General features: G+C 37.1%; 1 protein-coding gene across 3 annotated transcripts in view; it reads right to left on the minus strand.

Moving 5' to 3' along the window:
• ccnq (cyclin Q) overlaps positions 1-25094 on the minus strand; it is a 64907-nt gene that overhangs the window by 34926 nt on the left and 4887 nt on the right. For 2 of the 3 annotated variants that reach the window (XM_051933892.1, XM_028813573.2), the window contains exons 2-3: positions 9256-9403; positions 7589-7772 (exon numbers count right to left, since the gene is read on the minus strand). In XM_051933892.1, the coding sequence (XP_051789852.1) occupies positions 7589-7772; positions 9256-9364 (293 nt within the window). In that variant the 5' untranslated portion in view covers positions 9365-9403. The remainder of the gene's footprint in view (positions 1-7588; positions 7773-9255; positions 9404-25094) is intronic. The other variant, XM_028813575.2, reaches the window with a different exon arrangement.

A 25094-nucleotide genomic window follows, 5' to 3' on the forward strand; every position in this document is an offset into this window, starting at 1 on the left:
AGCCGATTTAAGTAAATTCCTTCAAGCCGTGTTTCAATGAGCCATTTGTTTTCTTTAGCTCCAATTTTAATGGTAAAAAATTCTGTGGGTCCAGAGGCAATCTATTTTTATAGGACATTAAGAGAAGGAGAACCTTTAGAGAGAGCCATAAATAGTAAATACGAGCTATTAATTGAGTTTCATTTAATCAGTTCAATGTTCACTACATTAACATATTTCTTACTTTCCAGGCTTGCTTCTATTCCTTTGCAGTGGATAAATTTCTAAAGAAAGTGTGATTTAGTTAAGAAAACAGAAAGCAAAGGACAAAAGACTATCACACACTCTTTCTTTGGTGCTTCTTTACAAGAGTTTTTTGACTTAAATTAAATAAAATGGATACTAGGGTCTAAATAAATGGCTTGCATTCAGTTTCATTTTAGCATTGACCTTGCACATTTGTGAGGTATGGCAACACTGAAAAGTCAGTTACTGTATGTGTTGGTTTAATAGCACAACCTGCTGAGCTGAAGTTGTATTCACTACTAGCACTTGTTGCGGGTTTGTATACTTAAATTATCTTTAGCTGCTTTTCTTGAAAAGACAGACACAGTACTCAAGGGGAAAATGGGTCTATGTATCAGACTCTACTGCTTACTGTTTAAAAGACTTTATTCTTTTATCGCTTTTAGTCATAATGTTAACCAGCACCCACTCAACCTGAGCAAAGTATTTTACATTTGAAAGTACTTTACATTGGACATGATCCAATACTTCATTCAATGTTGCTAAGAAAGACATCCTGACAACCACACCCACTCACTATTTAGCATTCAGCAGGTACTTACATTACACCCTAAAAGGTGACTCCCCATTCACAATTATATTTCACAGATTATAAATATAATGATCCAGGACATTTCTCAATGTTCTGAAAACAATTATGCCAAAAGAGTGTATGACTTTCCCAATACCAGGTACTCCAATATTGTTATTGACTTGATATGCTAAAATGGAGGGTGATAGGACTGTTGCTGCAACGTGTTGTAGGACAGACTTGCATTACCCATTTTGCTAGGACTGGAACACAAGTTCTTGTTGCACCAATAGTCAACCAAAAGAATGGGCTTGTGTGCACCCAAGAAACCAATGGGAAGAACCCCTACTCTACCTCTACTAAGTGGTCTGCTCTTTCTATCAAGCCTATTGCTTGGCATGGCTGTAACTTCTGCTCTCTAGAGCATGGACCCCACAGCCTAAGGCATGGCTGTAACAAAGGCTAGAGCAATCCCTTTTATGAAGGGAAAACGTCTGCTGGACTGGAAGAGTGAAAGACTTGCCTGTACTGGTTCGCCTTGCTAACGATGGGTGCTGACTGCTCACTAGCTACCCAGCAGGGATAAATATACTAGCAACTGAGGCGACCAAGGCAAAGATGGAGAAGAGCTCCTTAACAAATAAAGAAAAGAGTGATTAAGATCTTTTCACATGTACAAAGAAAGCTGATCAAGAAAGGAACAAAGCATGGCTTATACCAAACCTAAGTGCAACTACTTTGATTCCGAGATCTATTAATTGTGAATTGTATTATGATATTAGTGTCACTGTAACATAAAATTTATAAACTTTGTGAAGGATAAGTCCTCAGCTGTTATAAGATTCTTTCTAAATCCAGTAGCGGCATTTCACACACACATGCACCCACACATGTGCGCACACAGAAACTGTAGGTGGGTTTGGGGATAACCAATGAAGATTAGCTTTGAGCAAATGTACACCATGATGTAGATGCTAGAAGCTTATTAACTAGCTAAGAACCTTCCCATATTGACTACATGAACTGAAAGATCAGAATTCATGTTATGTGCTTTTTTCTATAGGAGAGAAAAAGCTTGACTAAGCAATTATAATTAAGTGTTGTCCATCCATCCATCCATCCATTTTCCAACCCGCTGAATCCGAACACAAGGTCACGGGGGTCTGCTGGAGCCAATCCCAGCCAACACAGGGCACAAGGCAGGGAACCAATCCTGGGCAGGGTGCCAACCCACCGCAGGACACACACAAACACACCCACACACCAAGCACACACTAGGGCCAATTTAGAATCGCCAATCCACCTAACCTGCATGTCTTTGGACTGTGGGAGGAAACCGGAGCGCCCGGAGGAAACCCACGCAGACACGGGGAGAACATGCAAACTCCACGCAGGGAGGACCCGGGAATCGAACCCAGGTCTCCAGGTGTCCCAACTGCGAGGCAGCAGCGCTACCCACTGCGCCACTGTGCCGCCTACTTAAGTGTTGTGCTGTTTATTATTCTCCTTTGTTTATCTATCTATCTATCTATATATATCTATATGTATATATATATATATATATATATGTATATATATATATATATATATATGTATATATATATATATATATATATATGTATATATATATATATATATATATATATATATATATATATATATATATATATATATATATATATATATATATATATATATATATATATCTATATATATCTATCTATATCTATATCTATATATATATAATATCTATATCTATATATATATATTTTTTTTTTTTTTTTGCATAAATCTATCTTCTGTCATCCTTATATTATAAATAAATTATACTATTTGGTTTATTGCAGCAAGCATCCTTGAGGTTATATGTTGAAAAATAGTCATTCACCACAATAGTCTATCACCTGAACGACAACAGAGAAAGTGAAATTATTTAAAGTAGACTTTGGCTTAATAATCTTACTTGTGGTCTCTGCCTACAGGTTGGGTTGTCCACCATGAACATTTTAGAGAATTACTTTACTCTTATAATGAATCAATAAAGAAGGCTAGATCTTATTTTGCTAACCTCATAATGAGTAGTAAAAATAATCCCCACGTATTATTCAATACCATTAACAACATTGTTATAACTTCTCCCCAGCACGTTTTGCTTCTCTCAGATTACAACTACAATACACATCTTAATTTTGTGAATAAGGTGATGGACTTGAGATTCAAAATCTCCTAAGTTCCTCTCCATATGACAATGTCACTCAGTGTGCTCAGTCTTCTATTTCGTTCTCTTAGATTTCACTAAACGATTTACAATAGATGGCAAGATGAGACCTGCATCATCCTCATTAGAGATATTACCTCCTTCTGTTTTACTTGGGGCCTTCACCAGCATCGGTCCATCTTTACTGACTATAATCAATGGCTTTCTAAAGCAAGGGTATGTTCACTACGATTTTAAACATGCCAAGGTAATGCCTTTACTAAAAAACCTAACCTCAATCTTAGCTCTGTGTGCAATTCTCAGCCAATCTCAAAATTATCTTTAATTAGTAAAATATTACAAAAGGTTGTTGAAATCCAATTTAAATCTCTATTACACAATTTACACATTTTTGATCCTTCACAATCTGGTTTTCAAAAGCAGCACTCCAGTGAGACCACTCATTTAAAAGGTCTATAATGATCTCCTAAAGGCTTCTGATGTAGGGAATTGCTCCATACTCATTTTACTCGAACTTAGTGCAGCTTTTGATACTGTGGATCATAACATCTTACTTAATAGGCTTAGACAGTTGGCTGGTATTTCTGGCTCTGCCTTAGACCGGTTTTCAACCTACTTATCAAATAGGAGCTTTTCTGTCAGTACGAGTAAATTTTTATCTGCCACTGCTTCTATTAACTGTGGGGTACCCTAAGGCTCAATCTTTGGTCCATTTTTATTTTAAATATAGGGATCATTCAGTCTTTTAAAAGGCATCTCTTACTACTTTTATGCCGATGATATTCAGCTGTATATTTCTTTTAAACTACAACTGCTCAATATAGTATCCACCCTAGTTGATTGTGTTTCACAGGTAAATGTGTGGCTCTTTAATAATTACTTATATATAAATTCCAGCAAAACGGAAACTATGATTATGGCTTCCCCTGACACTTATTTTAAGATTAGATTAGATTTGAAACAATCTCCCTTTTCACCTTCGTATGGCCGACTCTGTGGACTCTTATAAAAAACAGTTAAAAACTTTGTTTAGCCAGGCTGTTGCTTAATCTTATGCTTACTAATTTATTTCTATTTATTTTAATTTACTTAATGTATTTGTTAGATTTTACTCTACTGTGCATTTTAATGTGTCTATGACTTGCCTAATTTAATCTTTCTTTTTTTCTTTTATTGTACAGCTCTTTGTGACTTCTTGTCTGCAAAAGGTACTTTATAAATAAACTTTACTTACTACTTACTTTACTTAGTTTTACAGATTTTTGATTCTTGTTTAAAAATTATACAGATCACTTCATATTTCTAGCATTCCAGCTGGAAGGTGAAACAGAGATTCCTGGTGAAGCACAGGTTAAAACCCTCACACACACAACATTAATTTAGCAAGCCTGTGTTAGTGTCTTACTAATTCTTTTTTTTTTTTTTTTTTAATTTTATTTATTAATTTTATTGTAATCATTCCATAACAATAGATCAATTTATCACAAAAAAAACTGAACACAAATCAAACCCCACCCCTTTTTTTTTTTAAATTAATTACTTTCATTGCCACATGCAACGATGATAATGAGCTGATTAATTAACATCAATAAATTCTTCACACACCACACAAATTTTCTATAATACAAAATATGAAATAGAATTAAAATAATATAAAACTATATTTAAAGCAAAGTGTTTTCTGATTAAATTACATTTAAAAGCCCTAATATACAATAAATATTGTAACTGTCAGACTATAGCAGGATGGCTAAATGCTGGCCGGTATCCATATGAGCTGCTCAGAGTGCTTGGGGTGGGCACAAGCAAGCACTCTATCTACTAAAGACAACAAAGGATCTTCTGCCCCTTGTATGCAAAGTATCATTCATGGATCTAATTTACGATCTCCTGTGGCACAGAGCAGTGTATTGAGTGCTGTGTGTTAGTTTTCTATATACCTGAAGACCCTTTAGAATGTTTTACTGTTGCAACCTGGGTTTGATTTCTTACAGTTTGAACAAAAATGTGTGGTTCTGTGCTCGTATTTTACACTCCCAGGCACATTTCTTGTAAATCAAAAATATTTTCTGCATTTCATGTTTTGATGTTGTATCAAATCTATTAAAAAAATGAATGTACATGTAGACAAGTTCATAGAGCTTAATCTAATGCAACAAACTGTTCCATGGAAAGTGTCCACTCTTTTGTGCCCTTGCCTACGAAAAGATTTCTTGATAGCACTGCATACTACTTCTAGGCATATAGGTGCATCAAACAATCACTATCTTACAGTATGTGCAGTTACAAAGCACATTACGTCTTTGCTTGTGGGCTTCTGAAGATGACGTTATTTTGTTTTTGTTTATTCATTTTACCTGAGCCCCCAGGTGCCATCTGCCAGTGCATTAAAACAAAAAATTGATTGTCTTCTACTGCATGTTAACTTTTACTAGAAATTGCTGCAAGTTATGCAGTATCTTAATCAGGAGAAGGTGGGAGCGGAGGATGCCATCATCTATATGCTACACCGATCCCTCTCCCACTTGGACAGAGGCAGTGGTGCTGTAAGAATTATGTTTCTGGACTTCTCTAGCGCCTTCAACACCATCCAACCTCTGCTCCTTAGAGACAAGCTGACAGAGATGGGAGTAGATTCATATCTGGTGGCAGGATTGTGGACTATCTTACAGACAGACCTCAGTATGTGCGACTCGGGAACTGCAGGTCTGACATTGTGGTCAGCAACACAGGAGTGCTGCAGGGGACTGTACTTTCTCCGGTCCTGTTCAGCCTATATACATCGGACTTCCAATACAACTCGGAGTCCTGCCACGTGCAAATGTTCGCTGACAACACTGCTATCGTGGGCTGCATCAGGAGTGGGCAGGAGGAGGAGTATAGGAACTTAAATCAAGGACTTTGTTAAATGGTGCGACTCAAACCACCTACAACTGAACACCAGCAAAACCAAGGAACTGGTGGTGGATTTTAGGAGGACCAGGCCACTCATGGACCCCGTGATCATCAGAGATGACTGTGTGCAGAGGGTGCAGACCTATAAATACCTGGGAGTGCAGCTGGATGATAAATTGGACTGGACTGCCAATACTGATGCAATGTGCAAGAGAGGACAGAGCCGACTATACTTCCTTAGAAGGCTGGCGTCTTTCAACATCTGCAATAAGATGCTGCAGATGTTCTATCAGATGGTTGTGGCGAGCACCCTCTTCTACGCAGTGGTGTGATGGGGAGGCAGCATAAAGAAGAGGGACGCCTCACGCCTGGACAAACTGTTGAGGAAGGCAGGCTCTATTGTAGGCACGGAGCTGGAGAGTTTGACATCCGTGGCTGAGCAACAGGCGCTGAGCAGGCTCCTGTCAATCATGGAGAATTCACTGCATCCACTAAACAGTATCATCTCCAGACAGAGGAGCAGCGTCAGCGACAGACTGCTGTCACTGTCCTGCTCCACTGACAGACTGAGGAGATTGTTCCTCCCCCACACTATGCGACTCTTCAATTCCACTCGGGGTGGGTAAACGTTAACATTATACAAAGTTATTGTCTGTTATACCTGCATTTTTATCACTCTTTAATTTAATATTGTTTTTTTATCAATATGCTGCTGCTGCTGGAGTATGTGAATTTTCCCTTGGGATTAATAAAGTATCTATCTATCTATGTATCTATCTGTTACACTGTATGAGCACTCTAGCATGATCTTTTTCCATTGTTTTATTTTACTCTTTCACAAAATGCCCACTGTATAACAACAGAATCAAAGCTGGTGACTATTTTCTGACTTTCTGGCAAATTATCTTGTGAGAGCAGCTATGTTCCCTCTAAGCTACACAGATGTGAGCCGTGCACCTTTTTACATGGTACCATGCAGCACTTTGGGACTCTGCCTCACAGCTGTTAACATGCTGATTACCCTTACTCATTAGGCACCTGCGATGCTCAAAACCCCAACCCGCCACAACACATTCATTCGTCAACTATGTGATGGTGCTTCACATCATTCAAAGCATCACTTAATATATATGTTATTTACACCATCACAAACGGGTTAAAAATAATTAGCAGGAATACTGGAGAGCAGTTCATACTGCAGAAATGCAGTAATGCAATAATACAATGTAGGCAAGTGAGTCATATGTGGGTGCTGGATGGGTTTCTCAGTCAATAATTTGCATTTAAAAGGAGGCATGGCTGATCGCAATCTATGGTAAATAAAATACACTAAGGTGTGGAAGAAAGTGATGCCCCTTTAAACAATTAACATTTGTTAGCCGTTTCATACAGTGATGGCTTGCTGCTGCCAAACATATGTGTAAATATGTGGACTGCTTGCTCTATATTATTTCTTGATAATTCTCAAATATGCTACAAACTGTAACCATCTATGTTAAAACGCCTTAGTCACCACAAGATACATTATGACTTAATACCATGCCAGTTGGTGAAGTTTACTCATCCCACATGGACGTTTTCACAATACAAATTTCACTTCATCTTAGATTACAAAACATTCTGAAATCATTTCAATTGCATGAGTCATCTAACAACAACTGGAAAAAGGACATTTAGACCTGTGGCAAACATTGATGATGTCCCGTGTACGTAAGTGCTGTTCCTCCACTTTGCCTGCTAGGTAGATAGCTGACATGGCTACTAAATAAGGCTCATATACTTCGAGGGTGCAAGTCTGAAAGAAGCGGTGGTAAATGGTGCAGGCTGTGGCAATTGGAACGGAATGCATTCCCAACTTAATTCCTGCAGAAGAAAGAAAAAAAAAAGTTAAAGCAAATCTGATAATACTTCAGCTTCAACAATATGCCACTTCATACTCGTAAAGACTGTCATGGGAAATGGGTTAAATATGGTGGATCTGAATTCCTTTTGCCCAATATTTCCCATTTCAGATCTTTAGTAAAAACACATTCTGTTGGGTAAGAATTAAAAATATGAGCATTTTGGACCATTAAAGCTCATAAACAAATATAGGATTATATAAAACAGAAGATGGTCCATTTAAAATTCACTGGTAGACATTACTCTTTGAAGTCTACGTTACATTCAGGGTCAAGATCTCCCTCAGAAAGTCTTGAGGCTGCCTTTACAGCACTCACTCAGGAAACTTTGCGTATCTGTGTATGAATGCTCATACACAATTCTAAGACCATGTATATTGGACATTCCTGAGTTAGCTACGCTACACTACACTATGGATATCAAAGGAATGTACATTTCCTAAAGAGAATTTTGTGGTTTTTCAAGAATAATTTTATCCACCTGGTCCTGACTGTATAGGAATTTCTTCGACACATTCGCTAGCAGAATCTGGCTCTACAGAGGTAAGAGACGTGGAACTTGCTTTCTTAGTGATGTAGTATTTGCACAGTGGTCTGCTCTATATTACAGAACTGTATTTTTTCTGATTAACTGTCAAAATGAAGCAGCTCCAGGTGCTTTAAGTGAATTGATATCATCACCAACACTTTATTATTTAATGCAGGAAAAGTTATGCAATGTTAATCTTTCACAGTCAAAATCTCTAACCAGTATTTACATTAATAATGCAAGAATACTGTACCCATATTCACAGCTAGTCTCGATGGAGAACTGCTTCTGAAAAGTCAGAAAAGTAAAGCCATGGGTAGATGCCAAGTCATATCCATACATTCATAAAAAGACTGGCCCCAACGACTTGGTTGTTAAGATTATAAGACAAAGTTTGGGCAAAACCTCCTGGGATCTAAGTATGGTTGAGGCTTTTCCTAAAATTTTCCATAACTTCTGACTTTTCCAATATTACATAATCTCTGTCACACCAGATTTGCAAAATTTTAGTGTGCTTTAGTTTTAGGCTGATCGAATCTTTTAAATACAGTTCTTTCTTTGTTTACATAAAATATTGCTTACCCATTTTTATTTACAAGCATTATGCCATTTACATCTTCAGAGTAATTTTAATAATATTAAAATTTGTAATACAAGACTAGCCCCCCAATTTTAAAAGTGATCCACATTATATAATAAATTGCTTCATGGGGAAGCTAGTATCTTAGTAGAATTGTAAAAGAAAATCTGCAATGCTTTGTCCTTTTATTTTCAAACAACATTTCGTGGGTTTTCCTGTCAGATCATCAGTGATGCTTTATTCAAAGTGGCACTATTTCCTATCATCCAACCCATTCTCTACAAATGCAAATAAAATGCAATTTTACAGTTGTTCTTATGTCTGCTTAATGCTTACCTGCCTCTATGATAAAACGACAGACACGGAAATGGGTTTTTGCAGGATCAGGTTCTGCAGATACCAGACCCTTGAAATGCTCTCCTTTGTGTACAGTTTCTGTTTCCATTTTAAAAACAAGACCACCAAAGCAAGGGCTGGAACTGATCTGCATAAGAGGGAAAAAAGGACAAAAAATTAGTGAAATGGACTTTGTACATGTAAAGCAAAGGTAATATTCATAAATATTCAGAAATACTGTATACAAATTAAAAAGTACTAAGCTTCCCATACCAATAGATTAATAATGTTGTTTTTATTAAACAACAGAACTCCATTACAAAACACCTTTGTCCACTGCAATAATCTCCAGAATAATTATTACCCCATGATACATTTTATTTTGTTTTTTTTTTCCTTTCATAGAATGCATATAGTAGTAAACTTCACTTGCTTACTTCCTGTTGATATGTACTTAATTGTCGCACTTGGCTGTTTGTAATGTGGTTTAAAAAAAAAAAAAAAAAATTATACTCAAAGAGGAAACTAATCTGACCTTTAAAACAGTAAGGTGTAAAACATTGTTTTTCAAACAGTGTGCAACAGCATAGTGGTGCTCCATGGAAATAATAGTGTAGCACACCAGGATCGGAATGTGAGTGGCATAAGCTCCTCAGGTGGTCAAGACCTGTCTGAAGAGGACAGAACTACCTGGAGAAGCTGGCATAAAAGCAGCTCCATGATAGCTATGTTGCAGACACAATACACACAGCACTGTGGATGCATCTCCTAGTTGCTACAGTCCATCTGCCTGGGTGTGTGGTTGTTAGTGAGTCTCACAGAGCCAGTGGGCATATAAGCTGCCCCTTAGGCAGAGTGGGGTGGGCAAAGGGATAAAGCAGCTGGTAGACCTGTCCAAAGTGCTCACTAAGTGCTGTGTCTATGAACACTGGTCTCTGAGCTGCTTTTTCATGGGCTTCTCCGGTAGTCCCACCACTCAGACAGCTCAGCACATGTATGAGATATGTTGTTGTGGTTAATAGAATAACGGTGTGCCTTGGAATGTTTTTGGTTACAAATAGTGTGCAACTACAGAAAAAAGGTTTGGAGATGCTGGTGTTGAAAATGTATAGATAAAGAAAAGTCACATATATAAAAAAAATAGATGGAAAACAGCGTCTCAGCAACTTAAACATAATAAAAATCAGTCACTTGTATAGCTGATGTGCTCAAAAGTCCAATGGCATCTATTAAATAATGCTCTAGCAGGCTTTAAATGTCATTTGTGATGTGCTGATGGAGGATTTCAGCTTAGGGTTAATAAAGAATAATATGATCATTTAATTTACTTTTAAGTGCTTTGGAGGTACAGTATTACTTTTATTAACATACACTTAAATATTGATAAATATTGTAATATTGTGATATATTGCTGAAATATCATGACACCAAATTTTATCAATATCACCCATCACTAGTGTCAGGTTTGTTATATGTAGTGCTGTGAAATGTTCATTTCTATTAGTATATGTATTAGTATTAGATAGTTAATAACACTTACTGAAGAGTAATAATTAATGGAATGAGTGAAACTCTACAACACCATGTCAATTCTCCTGCTACGTCTGGTCATACTAGGTAACTTAAATGATCTTCCAAAACATAAAAGCAAAAAATGCAGGCATGGACAGGAAATAAAAAGTCACTTATCTAGAAAAGAATTGTAGAGGACAGAAGCTCTCTAAAAGTGACTCTGTAAGACATTATGGAAATGGTGGATAAATTTATTTAATATTTCTTTGACACTAATAATAATCGGCAAAGTGTCTGCTGCTCATCATGGCTCGTTACGGCAACAATTTTACCTTGAGATTTAAACTTTGCATATGGTGCTTCTACCAAAAAGGTTATGTTATGTTCAAGAATATGAACTACAATTAGCCGCTGACCTTTCACAACTAATTACAATATACCTAATAAGTTGGAATCTGGAACTTACAAAAGTTATTTTGGCCATCATCAGCCTAACTGGCTTTTTTTCTGAACTATGAGATATTGAAAAATCCCATTAAAACATATACAACCAGTTCTTGGATACAATTACATGTGGTTCCTGTGGACACTCAAAACCCAAGTACTTGTACACAAGTCAATCCTTTAATGGGGAAATTAGCAAAAAGGGATAAAGCTTTATGATTTATTTTTACAAAAAACAATATTAAATCAAGAAACATTACTATACTTGTATAAGTCAAAAAACACAATTGACTTTAACTAAAGCTTGAACCACAAGTATGTATTTCATGTTGGCCACATGCTAAAGCATCCTACTGCCAACACAACCAGTATCGAGTGGGGATAAAACCTCCACTGCATCGCTGAGCACACTTAGTCACCCACACAGTTATAAGTAGTTGTGATAGTACATATTAGAAAAGAACAAAACATTCTCAAGTAACATTTTATGAAGTACAGATATATAACATCAGATCAGGGATTTTAATACCATTAACCACTGTGCTCTAAGACATTGTTTTAAGGGCTAATGCCAACAATAATTAATAAAAGGATGGAATTTGGAAGCGTAAATTTTGATAGTAGTAATAATGTAGTTAAATGGACTATCTACAGTTATGTATTTTATAGTTTTATCTTGTAATGTGCCTTTGAACATCTTGAAGCACACATCAAACAAAATATTTTTTATTTTCACACCAGGCCAATTTAAAGTAGCATGAATCAAACCTTTAGAAATACAATTCATATTAGCAAGTGAACCAACAGCAGCCATTGTTAAGTAAGTGGTTCAAAAATGCCAATAGATGAGCTTGCTATACTCAATATGTTTGCATGCAGTTTGATAATAACAGCTTTTGAAAGGTTTTTATTTCTTACTGCAACACACGTGTAGACTTTTTCACACAGGATCGGAAAATCTAGGATGACATCTGTGCATAGGTTTGTGAACAATTTATACTGGTTTAACTGCCACAGTAGTTTAGTTTAATACTGTTGTTCTCTGTGATTTAGGCAGCATTTAACATTATGGTGCTTTTAGCATCTATACATATTAATAAAAGGCAAAGCCCTCACTGACTCACTGACTGACTGACTGACTGACTGACTGACTCACTCACTCATCACTAATTCTCGAACTTCCCGTGTAGGTGGAAGGCTGAAATTTGGCAGGCTCATTCCTTACAGCTTACTTACAAAAGTTAGGCAGGTTTCATTTCGAAATTCTACGCGTAATGGTCACAACTGGAACATATTTTTTGTCCATACACTGTAATGGAGGAGGCGGAGTCACGTATCGCGTCATCACGCCTCCTACGTAATCACGTGAACTAAAAACAAGGAAGAGATTTACAGCACGAGTCAAACGCAGGAACGAAGGTAAATGACGTTAATTTTTGACTGTCTTTTAATACTGTGTAAGCATACATATTAACACATGTGCAATTAAACGTGTGCATTTACAGGGTGATTTCTCAGGCTTAAAAGCTCGCCTTTTATCAAACGCGGGAACAAAGGTAACTGACGTTGTTCACTGTCTTTTAATACTGTGTAACCATACATATTAACACATGTGCAATTAAACGTGTGCATTTACGGGGTGATTTCTCAGGCTTAAAAGCTCGCCTTTTACTAAAAAGGTAAATGCAAAACTATTTTCAATCAGTTTATTGAAACGCTCCCGTTATGGATTGCAATAACATATTCGCGAGATAAAAGAATGAAGTAGGGGGAAATGAAGGAAGAGCCGCAAACAGCGAAGAGCAAAAAATTAATTAAACAATTGAGAAGGGAGCGAGTGAAGCATACAAGCATGTTCATAAGGGAAACAAAGCACGGTGTAAAACGTAAGTTTAAATTAAGTTTATAGAAACGCTCCCGCTGCGGATTGCAATAACATATTCGCGAGATAAAAGTTTAATGAGAAGACACGAGGTATAAACGAACCACACGCCGTGGCGCAACGTTAGGGGCAACAGTTTCAACCATTCTATGATCTGCTTCTCGCAACTCAAAGACGGCACATGGCGGATGTTAGCCGACTTGCTGACCGCAACGTTAGGGGCTTCAACTCTGGCGCTGACGCCACATCTCAGTGCCAACACTTTGCAGACTCTACTTAAAAGACACGCCCTCCTCACTGGACAGTTAAAAAGACCAATCAAACTAACGATGACATCAAGTATTACCCAATCAAAAGTAGGAAAGGAGGCATCTTCATAAAATAATAATAATAATAATAATAAATTTTATTTATATTGCACTTTATATTTTAGCAATCCCAAAGTGCTACAGAGTAAAAAATAGAATAATAAAATAAAAAAGAACAGAAGAGTCTATAAAATACTTTAACAAAATTACTTTCTAAAAAGATGAGTTTTTAGGTTTCGCTTAAAGGCCTCAGTCGACTGTGGGGCTCTCAGGTAATCAGGGAGGGCATTCCACAGCCTCGGCGCCACCGATGAAAACGCCCTGTCACCCATGCTGCTGAGCTTAGTTCTGGGGACTTGAAGAGTGTTAGTGAGTACAGAGCGGAGGGAACGTAAGGAGTTATGGGGGGTAAGGAGTTCCTGTAGATAAAGAGGGGCATGTCCATAAATGCACTGATGGGTAAGAAGGGAGACCTTGTACTCTATTCTGAATGAATCAGGGAGCCAGTGAAGGGTTTTCAGGATTGGGGTGATGTGATCATACTTTTGCACCCTCATCAGGATCCTGGCAGCGCTGTTCTGAATATACTGGAGTCTCTGGATACTCTTGCCAGGAATCCCAATGAGGAGTGCATTACAGTAATCCAGCCTGGAAGAGACAAAGGCATGGACGAGCTTCTCTGCATCTGCCAGGGTGAGTAATGGGCGGAGTTTGGCGATGTTCTTGAGATGGTAAAAAGATGACTTACAGAGATATTTGATGTGGGTGTCAAAAGTAAGTTGGGAGTCCATTCTAACACCCAAATTAGTAACAGATGTTGAAAGAGGAATATTTTGGCCAGAGAAAGTAATACTGGTGATGGTAGAAGAGCGAAGATGATGTGATGTACCAACTAAGATGGCTTCTGTTTTGGATCTGTTCAACTGAAGAAAATTGAGCCTCATCCATGCCTCTATCTCCTCCAGGCAGGTAGACAAAGTAGATGTTGGCAGAGGAGCAGTAGAGGAGGTGGGAGTAGTCCTGAGGTAAAGCTGAGTGTCATCGGCATAGCAATGGAACGATAAACCATGTCTGCCAACGACAGTTCCAAGGGGGAGCATGTAGATAGTAAAAAGGATAGGGCCCAGCACAGAGCCCTGTGGAACACCACAGGCGACGTTGTGGGTGTGGGACTTTGCGCTGCCAAGGGCGACATGCTCAGTTCTGCCAGTCAGGTATGATGTAAACCAATTTAAAACAATTCCTGAGAGTCCAATAGTGTATTGCAGGCGGTGAAGAAGGATGTTATGGTCTATTGTGTCAAAAGCAGCTGTCAGGTCAAGGAGGATAAGTAGTGAAGGTGAACCAGTATCTGCCGTCATCAGAAGATCATTGGTGACCCTGACCAGGGCTGTTTCGGTGCTATGGCCAGGGCGAAAACCAGACTGAAACTTTTCAAACAGATTGTTCAGTTTGAGATGATCGTGAAGTTGTGCTGCAACTATTTTTTCCAGAACTTTGGAGAGAAATGGAAGATTGGAGATGGGCCTATAAGTGGAGAGAACTTCAGGATCCAAGGTGGATTTTTTCAGTAGAGGTCTGATGACAGCAGTTTTTAGTGCAGAAGGAATATGGCCAGCCAGGAGGGACTGATTTATTATCCTGGTGATAAGTGGAGAGATGGCAGAAATGTTGGCCCTCAGCAAGGGTGAGGGGAAAGGGTCCAGGGAACTAGTAGACGGTTTCATTTTCCTGATGACATCCTCCACCTCTTCCCGTGTGGCAACAGAGAAAGAGCAAAGAGGATGGACGGTCTCAGACAATGAGTCAACAGTTAGGAAGGGCAAGATATCCTTGGTAGAGAGGTGTAAACGGATATTATCAACTTTTTGTTTAAAAAAGTTGATATACATGTTGCATCTGTCATCAGTGGTCTCAGAATGGGCAGGTAAAGGAGGTTTGACAAGATGATTTATGGTTGAAAAAAGTTTTTTAGGGTTGCTGGAGCCATTTCTGATGATGGTGGAATAAAACTTGGACCGTGCAACCTTCAGAGCTTCTGCATACGCTCTCATGTGTTCTCTGTAAGCCTGTTTATGGACAGTCAGCCCAGAGGCCTTGAGCCGCCACTCAAGGACACGCCCAGCCGCCTTCATTTTTCGCAGCTCGCAGGTATACCAAGGTGCTGAGCACGAGAATGAGACGGACCTAGATGTTAAAGGGGCGTGGAAGTCCAGGAGACTGCTCAGGGACTGGTTGTAAAAATCCACAAGGTCAGCAACAGAGAGGGAGCTGATAAAGTCAGAGGAGAGAAATGTAAGGTCCAAGGCCAAGGCATCCACATTGATATTCTTCAGATTTCTGAAGTAGATCTGTCGTTTTGGTTTGATACGGGAGGAGAAAAAGAGCAGCTCCAATGACACAACTTTGTGGTCTGAAATACCAAGATCAAATACCTGTAGATTCCTGATTGGGGCACAGTTTGAAATGACCAAGTCAAGAGTGTGACCCCTAGAATGTGTGCGTGTGGGAATATTTGCATGAGACGCTGCTTTAAAAAAAATGATAAAAAAAAATACGGGACAAATCCCGTCCAGTATTGATTCAAAACGGGACGCGCAATTTCATTCTCAAATGCGGCACGATTCCGTATTTTAAAGGACGGGTGGCAACCCTACAGTGCCAGGTAACCACCCATACAATCAGATTGTGATTCAGACTAGGAATGCAATGAATGTAATTACCCCGATCTACATACAAGGCGAAAGTCTTGCAACATTAAAAGATGATGGTTTGGGATAAGTACACCATACAACATAAAAGAGCTTATGAAGCCTTGAACCGAAAAAAGCAAGATCTCAGAGATCGTAAAAAAAAAAATAGGAGGTAATGTCGTTTTACTCGCTGTAGATTTTAGTCAAACATTACCAGTTATTCCACGAGGGAGACCAGCAGATGAACTCAACGCGTGTTTAAAATCCATGCTTCTCCCACGCTCGGTTATATGTCGCGTGTTCTCGGGTAGGTACACCAAAAAATTTATACATTTAAGCATGTAATGGGCAAACAAAAAATGAGGTATACCCGAAGGCACTGCAGTAGTACTTTATCTAACTTTACTTCTTAAATGTTAATGTTTTACTGTTTAATAATTTATACACTTCTTATATGTTGTTCAAATTCTTTTATCAAAATACCAGTGACAGCGCAATGCACGATAACATGGAGTGAATACACCATACGCATCCGCCCACGGCCGCCCTGGTGTGCGCAGATAGGAGTTGATTCTACAATAAAATAAAATAAAGATAAAAAGAGTAATACAATCATCACCCATAAAGCGGATAGTAGACGTGACGTACTATATGTGTACCACATTTCAAGTGTATAGGTGAAACGGTTTGCGAGCTACAGGTGATTTAAAATCCTGGACAGACACACAAATTGCCACGGTAGCAAATTACAGAAGAAGATTTTACTGTTTAATAATTTATATTTAAATGAAATGTGCTTCTTATATATTACTTCATATTCTCATATGATAATGATGTTAATGTTTATATTGATTTCTATGTTATTGAAACTGCATGTATGTGTGTATATATATATATATATATATATATATATATATATATATATATATATATATATATATATATATATACTAGCAAAATACCCGCGCTTCGCAGCGGAGAAGTAGTGTGTTAAAGAGGTTATGAAAAAAAAAGGAAACATTTTAAAAATAACGTAACATGATTGTCAATGTAATTCTGTTGTCATTGTTATAAGTGTTGCTGTCTTTTATTTTTATATATATATATATATATATATTTTTATATATATATTTTTATATATATATATATATATATATATATATATATATATATATATTATATATATAATATTTACACACACACATAAACATTTATATACATATACATATATATACATATCTACATATACACATCTACATATATATACACACAAACATAAACACACACATAAGACTTATTGACTGAAACGGGCTTTCACGAAAAAAGTTAGGGCTTTGCTACAGGATACACCCTCCACAAGTTAACCAAGTAAAAAAAAATATATATTTCTGTTTTATTTAAACCTTTTAAGTTCGTATGCATAGCCCCATTTGGCTGTTTAATTTTTTTTTTCTTTCTTCAGTAATATTTAATCTCCTTAAAGAAAAAGAACATATCCATTTTACTTTTTTTGTATCTCTGTAGTAATATTTTAGTGTAAAAGAATAACCAGTAGTTAAACCTTTTATGTTACTTTATACATTTATTTTACACAATGTTGAAAAATTAATAAGAAAGCTACATATTTTGGCAGCTGCTGCTTTCATTTTCAATGAAATGAAAAAAGCTCTCCAAGAGAAAACGTCAATGAAGAAGAAACAGTTTGCACTATCTAAAAATCAGAAACCCTCATTTATAAAAGTTTGCTGCAGATGACTTAACTGAAAACAAATGAATAGTTCCTATGTGTATAATACATATTTATCTATTTTACTTATGCCTTTATTCCACCAACTTACAACATCTGAGGTACAATTTGTTACATTACTTTTGTTTTTTGCAGCACAGGCAGTTGAAGTGACTTCCTCAGGGTCACACAGTGGTGTCAGTACCAGGATTTGAACTGACAAGCTCCGGGTTTGCTGAAATATTACTGAAGAAAGAAAAAAAACGAAAACGGGCAAATGGGGCTATGCATACAAATGTCCATCCATCCATTATCCAACCTGCCATATCCTAAATACAGGAGCCAATAAGTAGATATGTATATATACAGTAATAATAATATATGTGTGTATATTATATATATATATATATATATAAATATATATAAATAAAAGACAGCAACACTTATAACAATGACAACAGAATTACATTGACAATCATGTTACGTTATTTTTAAAATGTTTCCTTTTTTTTTCATAACCTCTTTAACACACTACTTCTCCGCTGCGAAGCGCGGGTATTTTGCTAGTATATATATATATATATATATATATATATATATATATATATATATATATATACACATATACACACATACATGCAGTTTCAATAACATAGAAATCAATATAAACATTAACATCATTATCATATGAGAATATGAAGTAATATATAAGAAGCACATTTCATTTAAATATAAATTATTAAACAGTAAAATCTTCTTCTGTAATTTGCTACCGTGGCAATTTGTGTGTCTGTCCAGGATTTTAAATCACCTGTAGCTCGCAAACCGTTTCACCTATACACTTGAAATGTGGTACACATATAGTACGTCACGTCTACTATCCGCTTTATGGGTGATGATTGTATTACTCTTTTTATCTTTATTTTATTTTATTGTAGAATCAACTCCTATCTGCGCACACCAGGGCGGCCGTGGGCGGATGCGTATGGTGTATTCACTCCATGTTATCGTGCATTGCGCTGTCACTGGTATTTTGATAAAAGAATTTGAACAACATATAAGAAGTGTATAAATTATTAAACAGTAAAACATTAACATTTAAGAAGTAAAGTTAGATAAAGTACTACTGCAGTGCCTTCGGGTATACCTCATTTTTTGTTTGCCCATTACATGCTTAAATGTATAAATTTTTTGGTGTACCTACCCGAGAACACGCGACATATAACCGAGCGTGGGAGAAGCATGGATTTTAAACACGCGTTGAGTTCATCTGCTGGTCTCCCTCGTGGAATAACTGGTAATGTTTGACTAAAATCTACAGCGAGTAAAACGACATTACCTCCTATTTTTTTTTTTACGATCTCTGAGATCTTGCTTTTTTCGGTTCAAGGCTTCATAAGCTCTTTTATGTTGTATGGTGTACTTATCCCAAACCATCATCTTTGAATGTTGCAAGACTTTCGCCTTGTATGTAGATCGGGGTAATTACATTCATTGCATTCCTAGTCTGAATCACAATCTGATTGTATGGGTGGTTACCTGGCACTGTAGGGTTGCCACCCGTCCTTTAAAATACGGAATCGTGCCGCATTTGAGAATGAAATTGCGCGTCCCGTTTTGAATCAATACTGGACGGGATTTGTCCCGTATTTTTTTTATCATTTTTTTTTAAAGCAGCGTCTCATGCAAATCATCCCACACGCATTTTATGAAGATGCCTCCTTTCCTACTTTTGATTGGGTAATACTTGATGTCATCGTTAGTTTGATTGGTCTTTTTAACTGTCCAGTGAGGAGGGCGTGTCTTTTAAGTAGAGTCTGCAAAGTGTTGGCACTGAAATGTGGCGTCAGCGCCAGAGTTGAAGCCCCTAACGTTGCGGTCAGCAAGTCGGCTAACATCCGCCATGTGCCGTCTTTGAGTTGCGAGAAGCAGATCATAGAATGGTTGAAACTGTTGCCCCTAATGTTGCGCCACGGCGTGTGGTTCGTTTATACCTCGTGTCTTCTCATTAAACTTTTATCTCGCGAATATGTTATTGCAATCCGCAGCGGGAGCGTTTCTATAAACTTAATTTAAACTTACGTTTTACACCGTGCTTTGTTTCCCTTATGAACATGCTTGTATGCTTCACTCGCTCCCTTCTCAATTGTTTAATTAATTTTTTGCTCTTCGCTGTTTGCGGCTCTTCCTTCATTTCCCCCTACTTCGTTCTTTTATCTCGCGAATATGTTATTGCAATCCTTAACGGGAGCGTTTCAATAAACTGATTGAAAATAGTTTTGCATTTACCTTTTTAGTAAAAGGCAAGCTTTTAAGCCTGAGAAATCACCCCGTAAATGCACACGTTTAATTGCACATGTGTTAATATGTATGGTTACACAGTATTAAAAGACAGTGAACAACGTCAGTTACCTTTGTTCCCGCGTTTGATAAAAGGCGAGCTTTTAAGCCTGAGAAATCACCCCGTAAATGCACACGTTTAGTTGCACATGTGTTAATATGTATGCTTACACAGTATTAAAAGACAGTCAAAAATTAACGTCATTTACCTTCGTTCCCGCATTTGACTTGTGCTGTAAATCTCTTCCTTGTTTTTAGTTCACGTGATTACGTAGGAGGCGTGATGACGCGATACGTGACTCCGCCTCCTCCATTACAGTGTATGGACAAAAAATATGTTCCAGTTATGACCATTACGCGTAGAATTTCGAAATGAAACCTGCCTAACTTTTGTAAGTAAGCTGTAAGGAATGAGCCTGCCAAATTTCAGCCTTCCACCTACACGGGAAGTTCGAGAATTAGTGATGAGTGAGTCAGTCAGTCAGTCAGTCAATCAGTCAGTCAGTCAGTGAGTCAGTGAGGGCTTTGCCTTTTATTAATATGTATAGATTGTAGGGGCAGGTTCTGTGTGCATGAGAGTTGGCAACCAATGAATATTCGCACAGAAGTACAATACATAAAATGCAGCTAAGTAAAATAAGGAGCATGTGTTTTGAACCTCACAAACAAAACAGAAGCTTGTCTGTCTGTGGGTTTGTGTTCGATGTACCATGATAAAGTGAAAATGAGCAAAAAAGGCTGAGAGATTGCAGCTGAACCCTGAGCACGACTGCCCTGAAAAGTTGTCATGCAGTTGGTAAATTTAACATACCCAGTGATTTTCAGTCATGTAAATTAACGGGGTCTAGCAACAAGATCAGCAACTGTTGTCAGGCAAGTCTGACATAACCTACAACTAAAAGTCATGAAATGCGACATCGGCTTTGATATTGATATGCAAATGGCCTTGGCTCTTTTTAAAAATCTAAGGCTTTTATAAAAAATGCAATGCAGTGTAATCTGTTAAGTTAAAATTCATTATTATTGGGATTGTCAAAGTTACAGCATTAATGCATTCAACTAATTTTCAGAGGTAAAAGATGTTATTTTTCCAGAGTCATTTTGTTTCACACCCCTTGCTATGTAAGCCCCAATGGTTTTTAAATTTGGGGCCACAGACCCAGTGAGGTTTACATTATGAAAAAAAAAATCAATTCCAATTATAAGAGTGCTTATTTTTTAAGTAAACATATATGTAACTAATAACTTTCTCCAACTGCTACATAAAAATAGTGACATATAAATACACTTTAACATATAGGCTGCAGTTCTTAACCGGTATAGTATGAAAACATTGGTTAGAGTGTATGTGAGGAAACAAAAAAAAAAGTGGTACTTAAAAGGAATACTGGTTACACAACAACTGAACCTGAGTTGTGGATCACTTTCATGCTGCTGCAAGACTTCACTCCTGACTTTCCCATTCCCATTCTCCTATTCTGAGTCCAGAACCCATGCCAAATCAAAGTCTTCTAATGCTCATATTGGCTCAGAGAAAACAGCTCCCTCTAGCTTACACACCTCTTTCAGCTGATCCATAACAGGATGGAGACTGCTCAGTAAGCATGTGCCACGACTAATGGATTTTTGCAACACAGAGTATCTCAGGTGAGTACTCTACTTCTTACCCCCTCCACCTGTCCGCGAACCCTGAACCGCGACTTCATGGGGGTCTACTGTATATACACACACATATACATACACACATTAATATTTATATATTTATATATATATTAATATGATCTGGACAGGAATGTAAGTAACTGGTTAAGTTTGCAGATGATACCAAGCTAGGTGGATTGGCATATACGGTAATATAAAATCCGTTGAATCATTACAGAGGGACTCGGACAGCAAACAGGCTTAGGCAGATTTGTGGCAGATGAAATTTAATGTCAATAAATGTAAAGTATTACATGTAGGAAGGAAAAATTTTAGTTTTGAGTACACAATGGGCGGTCTGAAAATCGAAAGTACACCTTATGAGAAGGATTTAGGAATTATACTGGAGACTCAACATTTTCAACTTCCAGACAGTGTTCAGAAGCCATTAAGGCGGCTAACAGAATGTTTGGTTATGTAGCACGATGTGTAGTGTACAAGTCCAAGGAGGTTATGCTCAAGCTTTATAACACACTGGTGAGGTCTCATCTGCAGTACTGCATTTACTGTAGTTTAGTCTCTAGGCTACAAAAAGGACATAGCCACACTAGAAAAAGAGCAACTAGGCTGATTCTAGGGCTACAGAGGATGAGTTATGAGGAAAGGTTAGAACAGCTGAGCCTTTTCAATCTAAGTAAAATAAAAAAAATTTTTTTAAAAATTACAAAAATACCAATGTTACCACCAACAGTCAGAGAGGCAACAGAAGATAACGAAAAAAATTTTTTTACAAATAGAAAGAATAGTTTTAAGAGAAAATATAACAGGACAAGGACACAAAAAGAGGATACAACATCCAGCACCCCATACCCCCCCTTACCCCCCCCACAAAAAAATAAATAATTAAATAATTGATGTACTTTATAAATTCAGGTGTGCTGAATCCATTTCTGAAATTGGAATTTCTCTACCACAAACCATTTCATTGAGATATCAGGCTCAGTAAAAAACACATCTTTGAAAAAAACTGATATTCTAAAAATGAGTTTTTTGTTTTATGCCATTGGTACTTTTCATGGCATAAAAAATTAATATTTACAAAGTTTAAAAATGTCCTTTTATAGTCTAGATGAGAGAAAGTTCTTGTATAAAATCCATCGTCTTGACAAGGTTATAAGAAATCAAATTGTAAAAGAACACACACCCTTTGTAGAGATAAAAAAAAATTACTGGTTTTACACATTTTTCAGAGGAGCAGACAAAATATAAAAGAAGTGGAGGGGAATACTGCTAGCTAATTAAACCTTGCATTTCACTCTCAATGTTCAGTAGCAGGGCTGTAGAGTTGGAGTCAAGGAGTCAGAGACAATTTTGGGTACCAGGAGTCGTGGTCAGAGTCGGCAAAAATGTACCGACTCAGACTCAGACAAATTTAAATTGTAATGAAAAAAAATACAGCAAGTTCAAATGTCCCATTTCACAAACAAGTCATAATTAATATAATAATTAAGTACTTCTCTGATGTAAGAATAAAGCCTAGTGCACAGTTGTGTTACTACTAGTGTGAAGTTCTGCTGAGCTATTATATAACCAGACATTCACATATTGTAATCTGGATTATGATACATTACAAAAAGTGTTTTAATTTTATTTCAGATATAACGTAATTAACAAGTTAAGTTGAATGTAAACAAGTGTAATGATGTAGGTGTAGGTGTGTGCTATGGCCTGATGTGTGTTCAGGGATTCTGTCTGCACTCTCCATATATGCTCCCACCCAGGGCTGAACTTTAGCATAACATTGCACACCACCTGTTCTAGAAGATTTTGAAATTAAAAATGAACAGATTATATGTATTGTGACAGATAATGCTTCTAATATGTTAAGCACAATTGAGAAAATGAATAACGTAGATGGAGAAATTGACAAAGATATTAGAGTAAGACAGTTCTGCAAGTATTGGAGAAAGTGAAACCGAAGAGAATAGTGAAATTTTGGATAACATTGCTGAAGAAGCATCTAAGCTTACTACTATTCAACATATGCATTGTGCTATTCATACTCTGCAACTTATAATAAGAGATGGATTGAAAGATAGTTCATGCAGATACTCTAATTGGCAAATTGAGGCAAGTAACTGTTGCAGCAAGGGCCCCTAAAACAGATGCCATTTTGAAAAGATGTGCAGGAAAAGGAGCCATTTTGGATCAAACAACATGCCGGGGAAGCACTTATCTGATGGTAAAGCATTTGCTTGAACTAAAAGACTTTCTTGAAGAACTGGACAATGAAAATGTTTTATTAACTGAAAGTCAGTGGGCACAAGTAAAAGAATTGGAAAGTCTACTTTCTTACCCTTTTACTGTCACCAAGAGGTTGCAATATGAAGATTTAACACCCGGTAAATTTCTCTTGGAATGGAAGAGCTTGATATATTGCCTGAACAAAAGTGGAGGGTTAATAGCTGATGGCATCGTATCTTCAATGAAGAAAAGACAGAGTCTCTTACTGGATAATCAAATCTTGTTAGCTGCTATTTATGTTGATCCAATGAATCGAATTTTGTTGAGCAGTGACCAGATTGCTAATGGAAAAAAAGGCACTCTATGATGTAGCAGTTCACATGAAGGGATTACTACTACCTGAAACACCACCACTGGTGGAAGTTTCAAAAGCAAAGCGACGTCGCCTATGCGTGAAAGATAAACAACCAGTAAATGTCCAAATAAAGAGATTCCAGCAGGAGTTTTTTAAAGAATTAAAAGAAGTTGAAAAGTACAATCGCTCATCGAAACTGACTGTAGAAGAAGCCATCCTTGTTGATCCAGAGATTATTGGTGATGTGGCTAGAACTGTAACAGCAATGCCACCCAAGTCAGTGTTGAAAGACTATTTTCAGCTCTAAAAATAATCAAGTCAGATTTAAGAGCTTCTATGAAAGAGGATCTGGCAGAAGCAATTCTGTTTCTGAGTTAATTTTGGATTGCATTTAACAGCTATTCAACTCTACAACTGTATTCCAAGTTTAATATATAAACTGTTTTAGGTTTTTCAGCTTTTGTTTTTTGTTTGTGTAGTTAAGCTTTGTTTTTGTTTTAAAACTACCAAAGAATGTGGTTTATATTTTTTGAACTGGTAAAGTTCCTGTTCCTGATTTTTATGCATGCTGCTACTTTATAGCCACTTGATAAAAGCAATAAATAAAACCTTATTGTTATCATTTTTTTGTCTTTTGTTTAACTGGCCAATACTGTAGACAGTGAGCTTCTTAGCCAGTAGTTCTGTGGTTAAA

Source organism: Erpetoichthys calabaricus, chromosome 11, assembly GCF_900747795.2.
Source record: "Erpetoichthys calabaricus chromosome 11, fErpCal1.3, whole genome shotgun sequence".
Lineage (NCBI taxonomy): Eukaryota > Metazoa > Chordata > Cladistia > Polypteriformes > Polypteridae > Erpetoichthys > Erpetoichthys calabaricus.